General features: G+C 47.9%; 1 protein-coding gene across 3 annotated transcripts in view; it reads right to left on the bottom strand.

Moving 5' to 3' along the window:
• Positions 1-295: 295 nt before the first annotated feature.
• LOC147615508 (uncharacterized) overlaps positions 296-14,594 on the bottom strand; it is a 34,619-nt gene continuing 20,320 nt past the window's right edge. For all 3 annotated transcript variants that reach the window (XM_086779611.1, XM_086779612.1, XM_086779613.1), the window contains 2 exons: positions 1,000-1,125; positions 296-832 (listed from right to left, as the gene is read on the bottom strand). In XM_086779611.1, coding sequence (XP_086635737.1) covers positions 704-832; positions 1,000-1,125 — 255 coding nt within the window. In that variant the 3' untranslated portion in view covers positions 296-703. The remainder of the gene's footprint in view (positions 833-999; positions 1,126-14,594) is intronic.

Raw genomic sequence — 14,594 nt, 5'->3', positions numbered from 1 at the left:
GTCCTGAGGAGCTTAACACATTATATTTTGCTGCCTACTTTCTTGTACATGCAGGGTCTACTTAGTACATTGACCCTGTAGAACCTCTCAGTAACTGGTCTTTTGTTTTTTTGATATTACTCATGGATTACATGTAACAGCTTGGGTCTTTTGTAAACGTTACTAACATCCACCTTTCTTCCCTTCTCTCTCTCTCTCTCTCTCTCTCCCTTTAATTTGCGCACTCAGTCTAACTTTTCATGTTTCCTCTACGTTTTAAAAGAGATTGAGTAAAAAGATTTGAACTGTCACTATGAGGACGGAAGACGTGCCCACGTCTTATAAAACTGTGTGTGTTTTACATAAAAGATCAAGGTAGTCAACAACCTGCAATGAACCTCCTGCAAATGCTTTGAGGAAGAAGAAACCCCTGTTATTGGCGACCCACCTTTTGACCAGGCCCAATGAATGTGCTTACACAAGCTTCTTGATGGACTTAACTGGTTTAGAGAAGAATGGCTACAAAGGAAAAGAATGCATTATGTCACAACCTCAAATGAGAAGGCATCATTATACAGAGGCTTAACACATAAGCAGTAGATGCTCATCACTGCAGATCAAGAAGACCACTCATAGCACCTCAGGTTCCCGCAAGGAATTGCATGCACCTAGAGTCAAGGTGCAGCGATGTTTCCTCCCACCAAAGCACATGGCTTTTTAGAAGTTAGGTTAAGCTGGTCATCAGTGTATCTTCTTGAACTCCCGTAGTGATGTTGGATGAACATTTAATGTTCGGCTCGAGCAGCTGCATCATCGACCATAGAACCTGGACTCGATGGACATCTTGTCCCGCCTTGCATGCAAAATAATTCAACCCTTAGCATACCACTTCAACAAACAAGTTGCTGATCGCAATAGGTCCTCTGCTAAAAGCATGTTATCCTTGGGTGCCCAAATGTAGAAAAGACCAGATGCTTGACTAACAAGTAGAGCATTTCTAATTGATGAAAAAAGACATACCTCAACCAGAAATCGAGCCCAAATTTTGTCATTCCTCACTTCCATAGCGCCCTTTAGAATAATCAAACCTAATCTTCTGATAGAATTTGCAATTTCCAAAAAAAAGCCTTTTTCTTCACACAGCATCTGCATAGAGAAAGACAAGCATGAGTGCAAAGATGTCCGTTCACAACAATCATGACAAGAACCGCTCAACTTACTCAAACAAGCTCCATGCCAGCAAGTGTGCACATGTTGAAGAAAGGAAGGGGGGGGAGGGGGAAATCGAGACGTGTAACATGGGTGTTGGGTGTATGAGACAACCTCTTAACCACTCTGTCAGTTAACATGGCCCGCCCGCCCTACCATAAGACGCTTCGCCATCTTACCCGCATATAACGGAAGCCTATGCTTTGTAAGACGACGTTGGACTTTATGAAGCAGCCTTACCCTGTACTTAATGCCAAATAGGGAAGTCACATACTTCGTGTATTGCTTAAGGCTAGAAATAGTGGCTGAGGACCATTTTTTAGTTATGGCTGGCCAAGTGTGAACACTTGCCATTTGTATATAAGTCAATTTTCACATTAAGCAATACACATTCATTCCCTTGTTATTAAATAGAATACTTCTGAGCTCTCCCCCTCCCTATTCTTTTGCGTGTGTTCTATTGAATCACTAGTTGTTTGTATATAAGTCAATTTTGACATTAAGCAATACACATTCATTCCCCCACAATAGGATACTACTTGGTGAGCTCTGCCCTCTTGCTTGCTTGTGATGGATGCTTGCTAGATAGGTTTGAACTTTGATTATAAATCTCTCTTGCATGAACTACTCTCTATCCACCTCTTGTATGATTGGTCCATAGTGTGGACAACCTTCTTCTCACCTCTATCAAGCTGATTGAAGCTCTACCTTCACGCCCCATAGCCATGGAAGCATTCCGATGTGACAACAGAGTGAGGACGCAACGGACGTGCTAGGGCACCCACAAAGGAGTTGCATTTGCGGCTCTACGTCAAAGTACCAAACAACACTTGTTTCGGCAAAGGCTAAGGTAAGCCCTTGTCATGAACACAATGGTAGTCCATCAATGCATAGATCCATCATGCACAATGGCATGTAATGCTTGGTAATGCACAGCAATATGTAACACATGGTAGATGTGAAACCGATCCCGTCAAGTGGGAATAGACTCCGTTGGACACCCACACGTTTAATAGCACAACTTAATATCACAATTTGAAATGGACAACTTAATAACAACTGAAATTTGAAATGAAATGAAATGAAATAGATGGACACCAGCACTGGGGCCGGAACGGGCCGACCCCCCCCTCAATATATGATATATTATTGGGAGTATTTAACAAATACAATGCTCCATGGGTTCAAAGAACCAGGTGATGTCCATGTACAAATGAATACAGTACCAAACAAAAGGCTCGAAGTAGATGTTCAAAGGAGAGCGACCACTTGAGTGGTCCAATCTCTACGGTCCTATGCCTTCATTGGAATCCGCGGAGAGTGCCCCACTGGTGTTCCAGGACCACGCACAAACAGGCACTCCCGTACTAACACCTGGCTCTCCCGATCTCGGCACCTTTGGACCGTGGTTCTCCAAAAGCTTGAACCCCGGCACCGAACGGGTGTTAGCCGTAGAGAGAATCCCTTATCAGATTTACAACAAAGTTCTTTACTTAAATCTGAATTCACTTACTTGTAGCTTGCAGATGGAAGACCAACACCCGAGGTGTTTGTGTGCAGCTACTAGAAGTGGACACCAGGACACAGCAGCATGTTGAAGAGAAGGAGGAGGAGCTCCCAGTGTAGAAGGTGTAGCCACTGGAAAAGTGGAGAGGAAACCTGGCTGCAGTGGAGAAGGGGCAGCCGTCTGCAAGGGAGGAGGATTAGGTGCACCCGTCAACTGGAGGTGGAGCCGCCTGGCTGCTAAGCAAGTGCAGTCACCTTGTAGAAGGCACAGCCGCCTGTATGGAGAAGGGATCGCTTGTATGGGAGGAGCAGCAGCCGCCTGCAAGAGAAGAGGAGCAGCCCGCTGGAAATGGACACACAGCCGCCTGCTGTGGAGGCAGCGCAGCCTATATGGAGGTGATGCACAGCCACCTGCAAAGGGGTGGTAGCGCAGCCTGTATGGAGGTGACACACAGCCTGTATGGTTGCCAGGCTACAGTGGAGAAGGGAGGGCAGCCTGTAGTGCAGCCGCCGGCCTGTAGTGCACAGCTTACTGGAGAGGACACAGTGGACAGCCGCCTGCTGGAGCTGGATCACAGCCTGCTGGTGATGGACAACTGCCTGGCTGCAGCCGTCAGCTAGGGCCGCCTGCAGAAGAGAAGGCACCGCCTGTTGGAGAACATGCGCAGTAGATGGTCCCGGCTGTATCCCCCGTACGGGTGGGGTGGTCGTTCTTTTATGTAGAGATTGGAAAGGTAGTAACATGACCACAGCTGGCCGGCTCCCCACGTTTGCATGGGGGCGGCCAGCTTCATGGTGGTGTGGATAGGTGACCATGCACCCACCCCCCCACACACAAAAGGTTAAGTGTGGCTCCCCACCTTGGCCCATATGTGGGTGCCCACTTTTACGTGAATGTGAACATACAACCTTATAAAACAAAAGGTTAGAATTAAAACTATTACACCAACAAGTGCAATACACTTACCACCTGTTCACATGCAACAAAACTTGTCAGAAGACAGAGCAAACTTCACGACTCACTGGCAGGCGTCCCTGCTCCGTAAGTGGTACGTCAAGCAAGCAGACACAAAAATACAAGTCATGCGAAAACAGTTTCAAACATGCAAAACATGAGTGCATGTACAAATAGTATCATGGACATTTCTCCCATTCATGGAACAAGTACAAAATATCTGTCGGGCACAAAAATGGCACGACATAAAACATAAATCCTGGTCTTCCTATGGTGTGATAGTCCCATAGGTAGCCTCCCTATGGAGTGACAGTCCCATAGGCAAGACACGGCACAAATACTGGCCCTTCCATGGCGTGACAATCCCATGGATAGAACACAGTCCAGGTCATACACGGGTGGCACCAGTCTAGCTCCCGTCCATACGACACCATCTTGCTAACACATGGGTGGCACCAGTCTGGCTCCCGTCCATGTCAAGCAAAAATACTGGCCTCTTCACATGAGACACCGGCCTGGCCTCAAGTGAACGAGACACAAAACTGGAGATGAACCAAATGGTCGGCCAATTGGTGACATCCCCCCGGGCTTCTAAAGAGTTGTCCTCAACTGAAAAGCCTCAAGATATGCCTGCAACAACTGTGGGTAGTCAACAAAATAATCCTTATTTACCCACTTTGCATCAATAGGCAAATAATTTTTGAACTTCACAAGGTATCTCCTGGAAAGCTTTCTTGCAGGTAGCTTTCTCTCCTTGTGAAAGACAATTTGTTCTGGCTGGAGGATCTCCTCAAGCTTATCAATCTCTGGCGGATCTTCTGTGAATGGCTCATCAGGATCTGGCCCCACATATTTCCGAAAAAGACTCACATGAAATGTGTTGTGAATCTTCCAATGACTAGGTAAAGCAAGCCTGTATGACACTTCATTGATCTTTTGAATCACCTTGAAGGGTCCATAATAGCGAGGAGAAAGCTTAGGATATGATCCTTCTCGTCCTGGCCTCTTCCGAAGCCTGGCCTTCTCAAATTTCAGCAAAACCCAATCACATTCTTTGACTTGCATGTCCCTTCTATGCTTGTCAGCAGCCATTTTATGCTTATGTTGTGACCTTGCAATGGCTGTCCGCACCTGAGCAAAGGCTACCTCCAAGTCACGAACATATTCATCAGCTGCAAAAATCTCATCCTTTGTACGAAGGATGGGTGGCAATACCACTCTGCCATAAATAATCTCAAACGGAGCCTTTCTCGTGGAAGCATGGATCGTTTGTTGTAGGCAAACTCAACAAGTGGAAGATACTTCTCCCATACAGTCTTTTGATCTGCCCCACAACACTTCAACAAATCCAACACGGCTGAATTGGCAGCTTCGCTTTGGCCATCCCTTTGGGGATGATAAGCTGATGAAAAATCAAGTTTAGTACCCATGTTATCAAATAAAGCCCTCCAAAAGAGGCTCGTAGTTTTGGGATCTCTATCCCCAACCATGGATTTAGGCATACCATGATGCTTGAAGATATTAGCAAGAAAAAGCTTTACCATATGATTAGCTTTAATGGTTTTCTTGACGGGCAAGAAATGAGCTTGTTTGCTAAATCTGTCCAGAATGGTCCAAATAGCATCATTCCCATGCTGGGATCTAGGCAAGTCCATAATAAAATCCATAGTAATACTTTCCCAAGGTTGGGAAGGAATAGGCAATGGCTGAAGCAAACCTGGAGGTTTTTGCTTGTCAAATTTCACCTTTTGGCAAGTAATACATGCACGTACATAAGCCTCAATGTCTTTACGCATGCTTGGCCAAGAGAAATATCTCTCAATCATGCGTGTAGTGGGCATGATACCTCTATTACTAGCATAAGGTGGAGCGTGACATTCCTCCATAACCTTTGGACGCAAATCCTTCACCACACATAGGCAATTATCCTTCATAAGGTAACCCTCGTTGATAACATAAGAGGCATGTGAATGACCAGCCATCAAATCAGTCCATATATGGCAAAAATATCTACCATTGCATCAGCTTTCCTTGCTTCAATGGCACTTTGCACATGGGGATCTTCATGCAAAAAATTTAGCTCTTGCTCTTGTGCCTGCAAAAGCTTTCTCATATGCTCCATTTCAGCCCTCATTGCATCAGGCTCTTCTTCTTGCATGACTGTCTTTCCTCGAGACAGTTGTCCCATTGAATCACTATCATTTACCCTTTCAAGGGGCTTGTGCCTTCCTCGTAGAGCATCAGAACCACGCGAGGCACTTGATGGGCCCCTCGAATTAGGCACTTCCAAAGGGTTGCCTTGCCTGTCCATTGTGTTAAGTGTGCTAGAAGCGGGGTGTCCAATACACAGGTTCCTTTCCCCACTAAGAAGAGGGAAACAACCGTGCTCTGATACCAATGAAACCGATCCTGTCAAGTGGGAATAGACTCCGTTGGACACCCACACGCGTAATAGCACAACTTAATATCACAATTTGAAATGGACAACTTAATAACAACTGAAATTTGAAATGAAATGAAATGAAATAGATGGACACCATCACTGGGGCCGGAACGGGCCGACCCCCTCCTCAATATATGATATATTATTGGGAGTATTTAACAAATACAATGCTCCATGGATTCAAAGAACCAGATGATGTCCATGTACAAATGAATACAGTACCAAACAAAAGGCTCGAAGTAGATGTTCGAAGGAGAGCGACCACTTGAGTGGTCCAGTCTCTACGGTCCTATGCCTTCACTGGAATCCGCGAAGAGCGCCCCACTGGTGTTCCGGGACCACGCACAAACAGGCGCTCCCATACTAACGCCTGGCTCTCCGGATCTCGGCACCTTTGGATCGTGGTTCTCCAAAAGCTCGGACTACCCGGCACTGAACGGGTGTTAGCCGTAGAGAGAATCCCTTATCAGATTTACAACAAAGTTCTTTACTTAAATCTGAATTCACTTACTGGTAGCTTGCAGATGGAACCAATACCCGAGGTGTTTGTGTGCCACTACTAGAAGTGGACACCAGGACACAGAAGCCTATTGAAGAGGAGGAGGAGGAGCTGTCAGTGTAGAAGGTGTAGCCACTGGAAAAGTGGACAGGAAACCTGGCTGCAGTGGAGAAGGGGCAGCCGTCTGTAAGGGAGGAGGTGGAGTAGGTGCACCCGTCAACTGGAGGTGGAGCCGCCTGGCTGCTAAGCAAGTGCAGCCACCTTGTAGAAGGCACAGTCGCCTGTATGGAGAAGGGATCGCCTGTATGGGAGGAGCAGCAGCCGCCTGCAGGAGAAGAGGAGCAGCCGGCTGGAAATGGACACAGCCGCCTGCTGTGGAGGCAGCGCAGCCTATATGGAGGTGACACACAGCCGCCTGCAAAGGGGTGGTAGCGCAGCCTGTATGGAGGTGACACACAGCCTGTATGGTTGCCAGGCTACAGTGGAGAAGGGAGGGCAGCCTGTAGTGCAGCCGTCGACCTGTAGTGCACAGCTTACTGGAGAGCACACAGTGGACAGCCGCCTGCCGGAGCTGGATCACAGCCTGCTGGTGATGGACAACTGCCTGGCTGCAGCCGTCAGCTAGGGCCGCCTGCGGAAGAGAAGGCACCGCCTGTTGGAGAACATGCGCAGTAGATGGTCCCGGCTGTATCCCCCTTACGGGTGGGGTGGTCGTTCTTTTATGTAGAGATTGGAGAGGAAGTAACATGACCACAGCTGGCCGGCTCCCCACGTTTGCATGGGGGCGGCCAGCTTCATGGTGGTGTGGGTAGGTGACCATGCACCCACCCCCCCACACACAAAAGGTTAAGTGTGGCTCCCCACCTTGGCCCATATGTGGGTGCCCACTTTTACGTGAATGTGAACATACAACCTTATTAAACAAAAGGTTAGAATTAAAACTATTACACCAACAAGTGCAATACACTTACCACCTGTTCACATGCAACAAAACTTGTCAGAAGACAGAGCAAACTTCACGACTCACTGGCAGGCGTCCCTGCTCAGTAAGTGGTACGTCAAGCAAGCAGACACAAAAATACAAGTCATGCGAAAACAGTTTCAAACATGCAAAACATGAGTGCATGTGCAAATAGTATCATGGACATTTCTCCCGTTCATGGAACAAGTACAAAATATTTGTCGGGCACAAAAATGGCACGACATAAAACATAAATCCTAGTCTTCCTATGGAGTGATAGTCCCATAGGTAAAACACAGTTCCAGGCACGAGCCTCCCTATGGAGTGACAGTCCCATAGGCAAGACACGGCACAAATATTGGCCCTTCCATGGCATGACAATCCCATGGATAGAACACAGTCCAGGTCATACACGGGTGGCATCAATCTAGCTCCCGTCCATACGACACCATCTTGCTAACACATGGGTGGCACCAGTCTGGCTCCCGTCCATGTCAAGCAAAAATACTGGCCTCTTCACATGAGACACCGGCCTGGCCTCAAGTGAACGAGACACAAAACAGGAGATGAACCAAATGGTCGGCCAATTGGTGACATCCCCCCGGGCTTCTAAAGAGTTGTCCTCAACTGAAAAGCCTCAAGATATGCCTGCAACAACTATGGGTAGTCAACAAAATAATCCTTATTTACCCACTTTGCATCAATAGGCAAATAATTTTTGAACTTCACAAGGTATCTCCTGGAAAGCTCTCTCTCCTTGTGAAAGACAATTTGTTCCGGCTGGAGGATCTCCTCAAGCTCATCAATCTCTGGCGGATCTTCTGTGAATGGCTCATCAGGATCTGGCCCCACATATTTCCGAAAAAGACTCACATGAAATGTGAGTGAATCTTCCAATGACTAGATAAAGCAAGCCTGTATGGCTCATCAGGATCTGGCCCCACATATTTCCGAAAAAGACTCACATGAAATGTGTTGTGAATCTTCCAATGACTAGATAAAGCAAGCCTGTATGACACTTCATTGATCTTTTGAATCACCTTGAAGGGTCCATAATAGCGAGGAGAAAGCTTAGGATATGATCCTTCTCGTCCTGGCCTCTTCCGAAGCCTGGCCTTCTCAAATTTCAGCAAAACCCAATCACATTCTTTGACTTGCATGTCCCTTCTATGCTTGTCAGCAGCCATTTTATGCTTATGTTGTGACCTTGCAATGACTGTCCGTACCTGAGCAAAGGCTACTTCCAAGTCACGAACATATTCATCAGCTGCAAAAATCTCATCCTTTGTACGAAGGATGGGTGGCAATACCACTCTGCCATAAATAATCTCAAACGGAGCCTTTCTCGTGGAAGCATGGATCGTTTGTTGTAGGCAAACTCAACAAGTGGAAGATACTTCTCCCATGCAGTCTTTTGATCTGCCACACAACACTTCAACAAATCCAACACGGCTAAATTGGCAGCTTCGCTTTGGCCATCCCTTTGGGGATGATAAGCTGATGAAAAATCAAGTTTCGTACCCATGTTATCAAATAAAGCCCTCCAAAAGAGGCTCGTAGTTCTGGGATCTCTATCCCCAACCATGGATTTAGGCATACCATGATGCTTGAAGATATTAGCAAGAAAAAGCTTTACCATATGATTAGCTTTAATGGTTTTCTTGACGGGCAAGAAATGAGCTTGTTTGCTAAATCTGTCCAGAATGGTCCAAATAGCATCATTCCCATGCTGGGATCTAGGCAAGTCCATAATAAAATCCATAGTAATACTTTCCCAAGGTTGGGAAGGAATAGGCAATGACTGAAGCAAACCTGGAGGTTTTTGCTTGTCAAATTTCACCTTTTGGCAAGTAATACATGCACGTACATAAGCCTCAATGTCTTTACGCATGCTTGGCCAAAAGAAATATCTCTCAATCATGCGTGTAGTGGGCATGATACCTCTATTACTAGCATAAGGTGGAGCGTGACATTCCTCCATAACCTTTGGACGCAAATCCTTCGCCACACATAGGCAATTATCCTTCATAAGGTAACCTTCGTTGATAACATAAGAGGCATGTGAATGACCAGCCATCAAATCAGTCCATATATGGCAAAAATATCTACCATTGCATCAGCTTTCCTTGCTTCAATGGCACTTTGCACATGGGGATCTTCATGCAAAAAATTTAGCTCTTGCTCTTGTGCCTGCAAAAGCTTTCTCATATGCTCCATTTCAGCCCTCATTGCATCAGGCTCTTCTTCTTGCATGACTGTCTTTCCTCGAGACAGTTGTCCCATTGAATCACTATCATTTACCCTTTCAAGGGGCTTGTGCCTTCCTCGTAGAGCATCAGAACCACGCGAGGCACTTGATGGGCCCCTCGAATTAGGCACTTCCAAAGGGTTGCCTTGCCTGTCCATTGTGTTAAGTGTGCTAGAAGCGGGGTGTCCAATACACAGGTTCCTTTCCCCACTAAGAAGAGGGAAACAACCGTGCTCTGATACCAATGAAACCGATCCCGTCAAGTGGGAATAGACTCCGTTGGACACCCACACGCGTAATAGCACAACTTAATATCACAATTTGAAATGGACAACTTAATAACAACTGAAATTTGAAATGAAATGAAATGAAATAGATGGACACCATCATTGGGGCCGGAACGGGCCGACCCCCTCCTCAATATATGATATATTATTGGGAGTATTTAACAAATACAATGCTCCATGGATTCAAAGAACCAGATGATGTCCATGTACAAATGAATACAGTACCAAACAAAAGGCTCGAAGTAGATGTTCGAAGGAGAGCGACCACTTGAGTGGTCCAGTCTCTACGGTCCTATGCCTTCACTGGAATCCGCGGAGAGCGCCCCACTGGTGTTCCAGGACCACGCACAAACAAGCGCTCCCATACTAACGCCTGGCTCTCCGGATCTCGGCACCTTTGGATCGTGGTTCTCCAAAAGCTCGGACTACCCGGCACTGAACGGGTGTTAGCCGTAGAGAGAATCCCTTATCAAATTTACAACAAAGTTCTTTACTTAAATCTGAATTCACTTACTGGTAGCTTGCAGATGGAAGACCAATACCCGAGGTGTTTGTGTGCCACTACTAGAAGTGGACACCAGGACACAGCAGCCTATTGAAGAGGAGGAGGAGGAGCTGCCAGTGTAGAAGGTGTAGCCATTGGAAAAGTGGACAGGAAACCTGGCTGCAGTGGAGAAGGGGCAGCCGTCTGCAAGGGAGGAGGTGGAGTAGGTGCACCCGTCAACTGGAGGTGGAGCCGCCTGGCTGCTAAGCAAGTGCAGCCACCTTGTAGAAGGCACAGTCGCCTGTATGGAGAAGGGATCGCCTGTATGGGAGGAGGAGCAGCCGCCTGCAGGAGAAGAGGAGCAGCCGGCTGGAAATGGACACAGCCGCCTGCTGTGGAGGCAGCGCAGCCTATATGGAGGTGACACACAGCCGCCTGCAAAGGGGTGGTAGCGCAGCCTGTATGGAGGTGACACACAGCCTGTATGGTTGCCAGGCTACAGTGGAGAAGGGAGGGCAGCCTGTAGTGCACAGCTTGCTGGAGAGGACAGACAGTGGACAGCTGCCTGCTGGAGCTGGATCGCAGCCTGCTGGTGATGGACAACTGCCTGGCTGCAGCTGTCAGCTAGGGCTGCCTGCAGAAGAGAAGGCACCGCCTGTTGGAGAACATGCGCAGTAGATGGTCCCGGCTGTATCCCCCGTACGGGTGGGGTGGTCGTTCTTTTATGTAGAGATTGGAGAGGTAGTAACATGACCACAGCTGGCCGGCTCCCCACGTTTGCATGGGGGCGGCCAGCTTCATGGTGGTGTGGGTAGGTGACCATGCACCCACCCCCACACAAACAAAAGGTTAAGTGTGGCTCCCCACCTTGGCCCATATGTGGGTGCCCACTTTTACGTGAATGTGAACATACAACCTTATAAAACAAAAGGTTAGAATTAAAACTATTACACCAACAAGTGCAATACACTTACCACCTGTTCACATGCAACAAAACTTGTCAGAAGACAGAGCAAACTTCACGACTCACTGGCAGGCGTCCCCGCTCAGTAAGTGGCACGTCAAGCAAGCAGACACAAAAATACAAGTCATGCGAAAACAGTTTCAAACATGCAAAACATGAGTGCATGTGCAAATAGTATCATGGACATTTCTCCCGTTCATGGAACAAGTACAAAATATCTGTCGGGCACAAAAATGGCACGACATAAAACATAAATCCTGGTCTTCCTATGGAGTGACAGTCCCATAGGTAAAACACAGTTCCAGGCATGAGCCTCCCTATGGAGTGACAGTCCCATAGGTAAGACGCGGCACAAATACTGGCCCTTCCATGGCGTGACAATCCCATGGATAGAACACAGTCCAGGTCATACACGGGTGGCACCAGTCTGGCTCCCGTCCATACGACACCATCCTGCTAACACACGGTGGCACCAGTCTGGCTCCCCTCCATGTCCAGCAAAAATACTGGCCTCTTCACATGAGACACCGGCCTGGCCTCAAGTGATCGAGACACAAAACTGGAGATGGACCAAATGGTCAGCCGATTGGTGACAAGATGTGTGGTGATGAACCGCTATGGACTGTTAGAAGTCATCTCCTGTCCAGTTTTATACACCAGGGCCTTTGTTGTGGGTGTGCCGGCCCTTATGAGAGGTTTTATCATTTTTCCCCACCCTCCGCATTTTTCCCTTATTTTTCCTATTTTTCTGTGGCTTGGGAGGCAACTCATTTGCTGGCCGACTGCTAAACTGGTCCACGATCCCATGTCTGAGGTGGCCGACTCTGCTGATGATCTGGCCGACTGGATGGTGTGCTGGTTGTGGAGTTTTCAGGGCCAGTCGGCTGCCCTACACCAGGCCGACTGCTGATGTGGGGGCATATAAATAGGCCCCCAGCCCCTTTGCCACTTGTGTATCATACCCGGGATCTTCTTGTGTATATAGAGCAGAGTTACACGCCTACATCTCTCTCTCTCTCTTGTGCGGTATTTTTTCTGCATGCGTTTTGCTCTTGTGTTCCTAGATCTGGTCATCATCTCCGTTGCATATTCTGACATGGTATCAGAGCATAGGCTCTAGATAGTTCTTGGGATTTGTGTGAGCAAGAGGGGGATTGTTTTGTGGCTGATTGGTGGACTGTTTTGGACTGTTCGGGAAGAGGAGAAGCAAGAGAACGGCGGGCTGATTTGCTAGACAGCCACTTGCAGGTATTAGTTCTTCTTTGTTCCCACCCACCCACCTTTTTGTTCCCACCCACCCACCCTTTTCAGAGTACATCCCCGCAATGGCAGATCTGTTTGAGATGGCCGAGAGGCATGTGAAGATCCTGACACTCCCCACGTTCCCGGTGGACCGTCAGTTGGACGGGAGCAACTACGGCATATGGAAGGTTATGATGGAATCTGTTTTGGAGTCTTACGACCTCGCTGATTTCGTCGTTGTTGGTGTTCCACGGCCGAAAGTAGAGGAAGGGGAAATTCGAAAGGACCGGGAGGCTCAGACACAGATGTGGGATCGTGTCAACGCCAGGGTCCGTTCGTTTATCTTTCTCAACTGCACACTGCAAGTAATCAATCATGTAAAGCATATGACACTGGCCAGAGGTATATGACAGCATTTGGCCTCTCTTTACAACAGGGTATCGCCCATGAAGAGGATTTCCTTGGAAGTACAGATGCGGGTTATGAACCGTGCAAAGTCGTCGACGATGCGGGAGCATATTAACAAGCTGTAGGCTCTTCAGCAGGAAGTTCTTCAGGCTGGGAAGGAGATATCGTCAGACGACATGGCCATAACGTTGCTGTTGCACTTGTCCTCTTCGTACTCAGCATTTTACTCGTCTTTGATTACCAGTGGCAAGCTCAGCACCATCACGTGGGAGGAGCTTGTGCCCATGGTCCTTGACCAGGAGGAACGATTCACGAACCCTCCTCAGGGTGGAGATTCGGAGGCCTTAACTGGCCAACGGTCGAAAGGCCGTAACGCGGGCAAAGGGAAGGCTTCGTCAGAGAAGTCTTCTGAAAAGAAGTCCGTTACTCACCACGAGAAACTAAAGGCATAGAGGACCTGTAATGATTGTGGCGAGAAAGGCCACTATTGGAGGCAGTGTCCCAAGCAGAAGATCGAGAAGGGTGAAGATTCCTCAGCAGCAATCATGAGGTGGTGGACACCGATGTTTCATTTTCTTCAGGCAGGGAGGAGATTGGAGGATTCTCCGCAACGGATACTCGGGAGTGGATTCTAGATAGTGGTGCTTCCAAGCACATGACTCCTTCCCGTTCGGGTTTACAGGATCTCTGCAGGCTTTCTGGTCACATTCTTACTGGGGATACATCCACTATCCCAGTTCACAGTGAGGGCAGGATGGAGATAGTTCCCGATGGCAGAGGGGGGAAGCATTCCTCCCAGGTGTTGTATGTTCCGTTACTTGGTTTTCATCTGTTGTCAGTGCATCAGGTTTGCAAGACTGGCGTACGGGCGGAGTTTGATGAGCATTTTGTTACTCTTCGGGACAAAGCAACAGGCCAGGTAGTTTGGGAAGGCGGAGTGGAGAATGGAGTTTACAAGCTTTTAGCACTCTCTCTCCCAGGTCCTCAGGTTTGTGATGAGTGGCACTCTGGTAATGGCCACTCAAGTGTGGATACGCTGCAGGTGCGGGCTTTCCGGGACCAGATGGTAGATAGCTTACCAGTAGATGGCAGCAGTTGGCAGGAACTCTCCAGTACCGATGTTGGTAGTTCTTGTGTTCGTCAGTCAGAGGAAACTGAACAGGTCACTTATGCTCTGATGTCTCATAGTATTCGGGGGACAGAACCTCCAGTAGATGAGGATGTTCTTTCCACGGGGACCTTTCGGAAAGCCAGGCAGGTGGCAGGTGATTACTTGCAAAAGGAGGTGGTTTCTCCAGGCTTTGTGGTTCCGGATTCAGAGGGGGTGGTTGACAAGTTTTAGAAGGCCTTGTGTGGTCTTCATCAGGTTTCCAGGACTTGTTTTTGCACCGTAACAGGTGTTGATCCTT

Source organism: Cibotium barometz, chromosome 40 (genome assembly GCF_041138505.1).
Source record: "Cibotium barometz isolate CiBa-2024 chromosome 40, ASM4113850v1, whole genome shotgun sequence".
Classification (NCBI taxonomy): Eukaryota; Viridiplantae; Streptophyta; class Polypodiopsida; order Cyatheales; family Cibotiaceae; genus Cibotium; species Cibotium barometz.
This window is presented reverse-complemented; position numbering and strand designations above follow the sequence as displayed.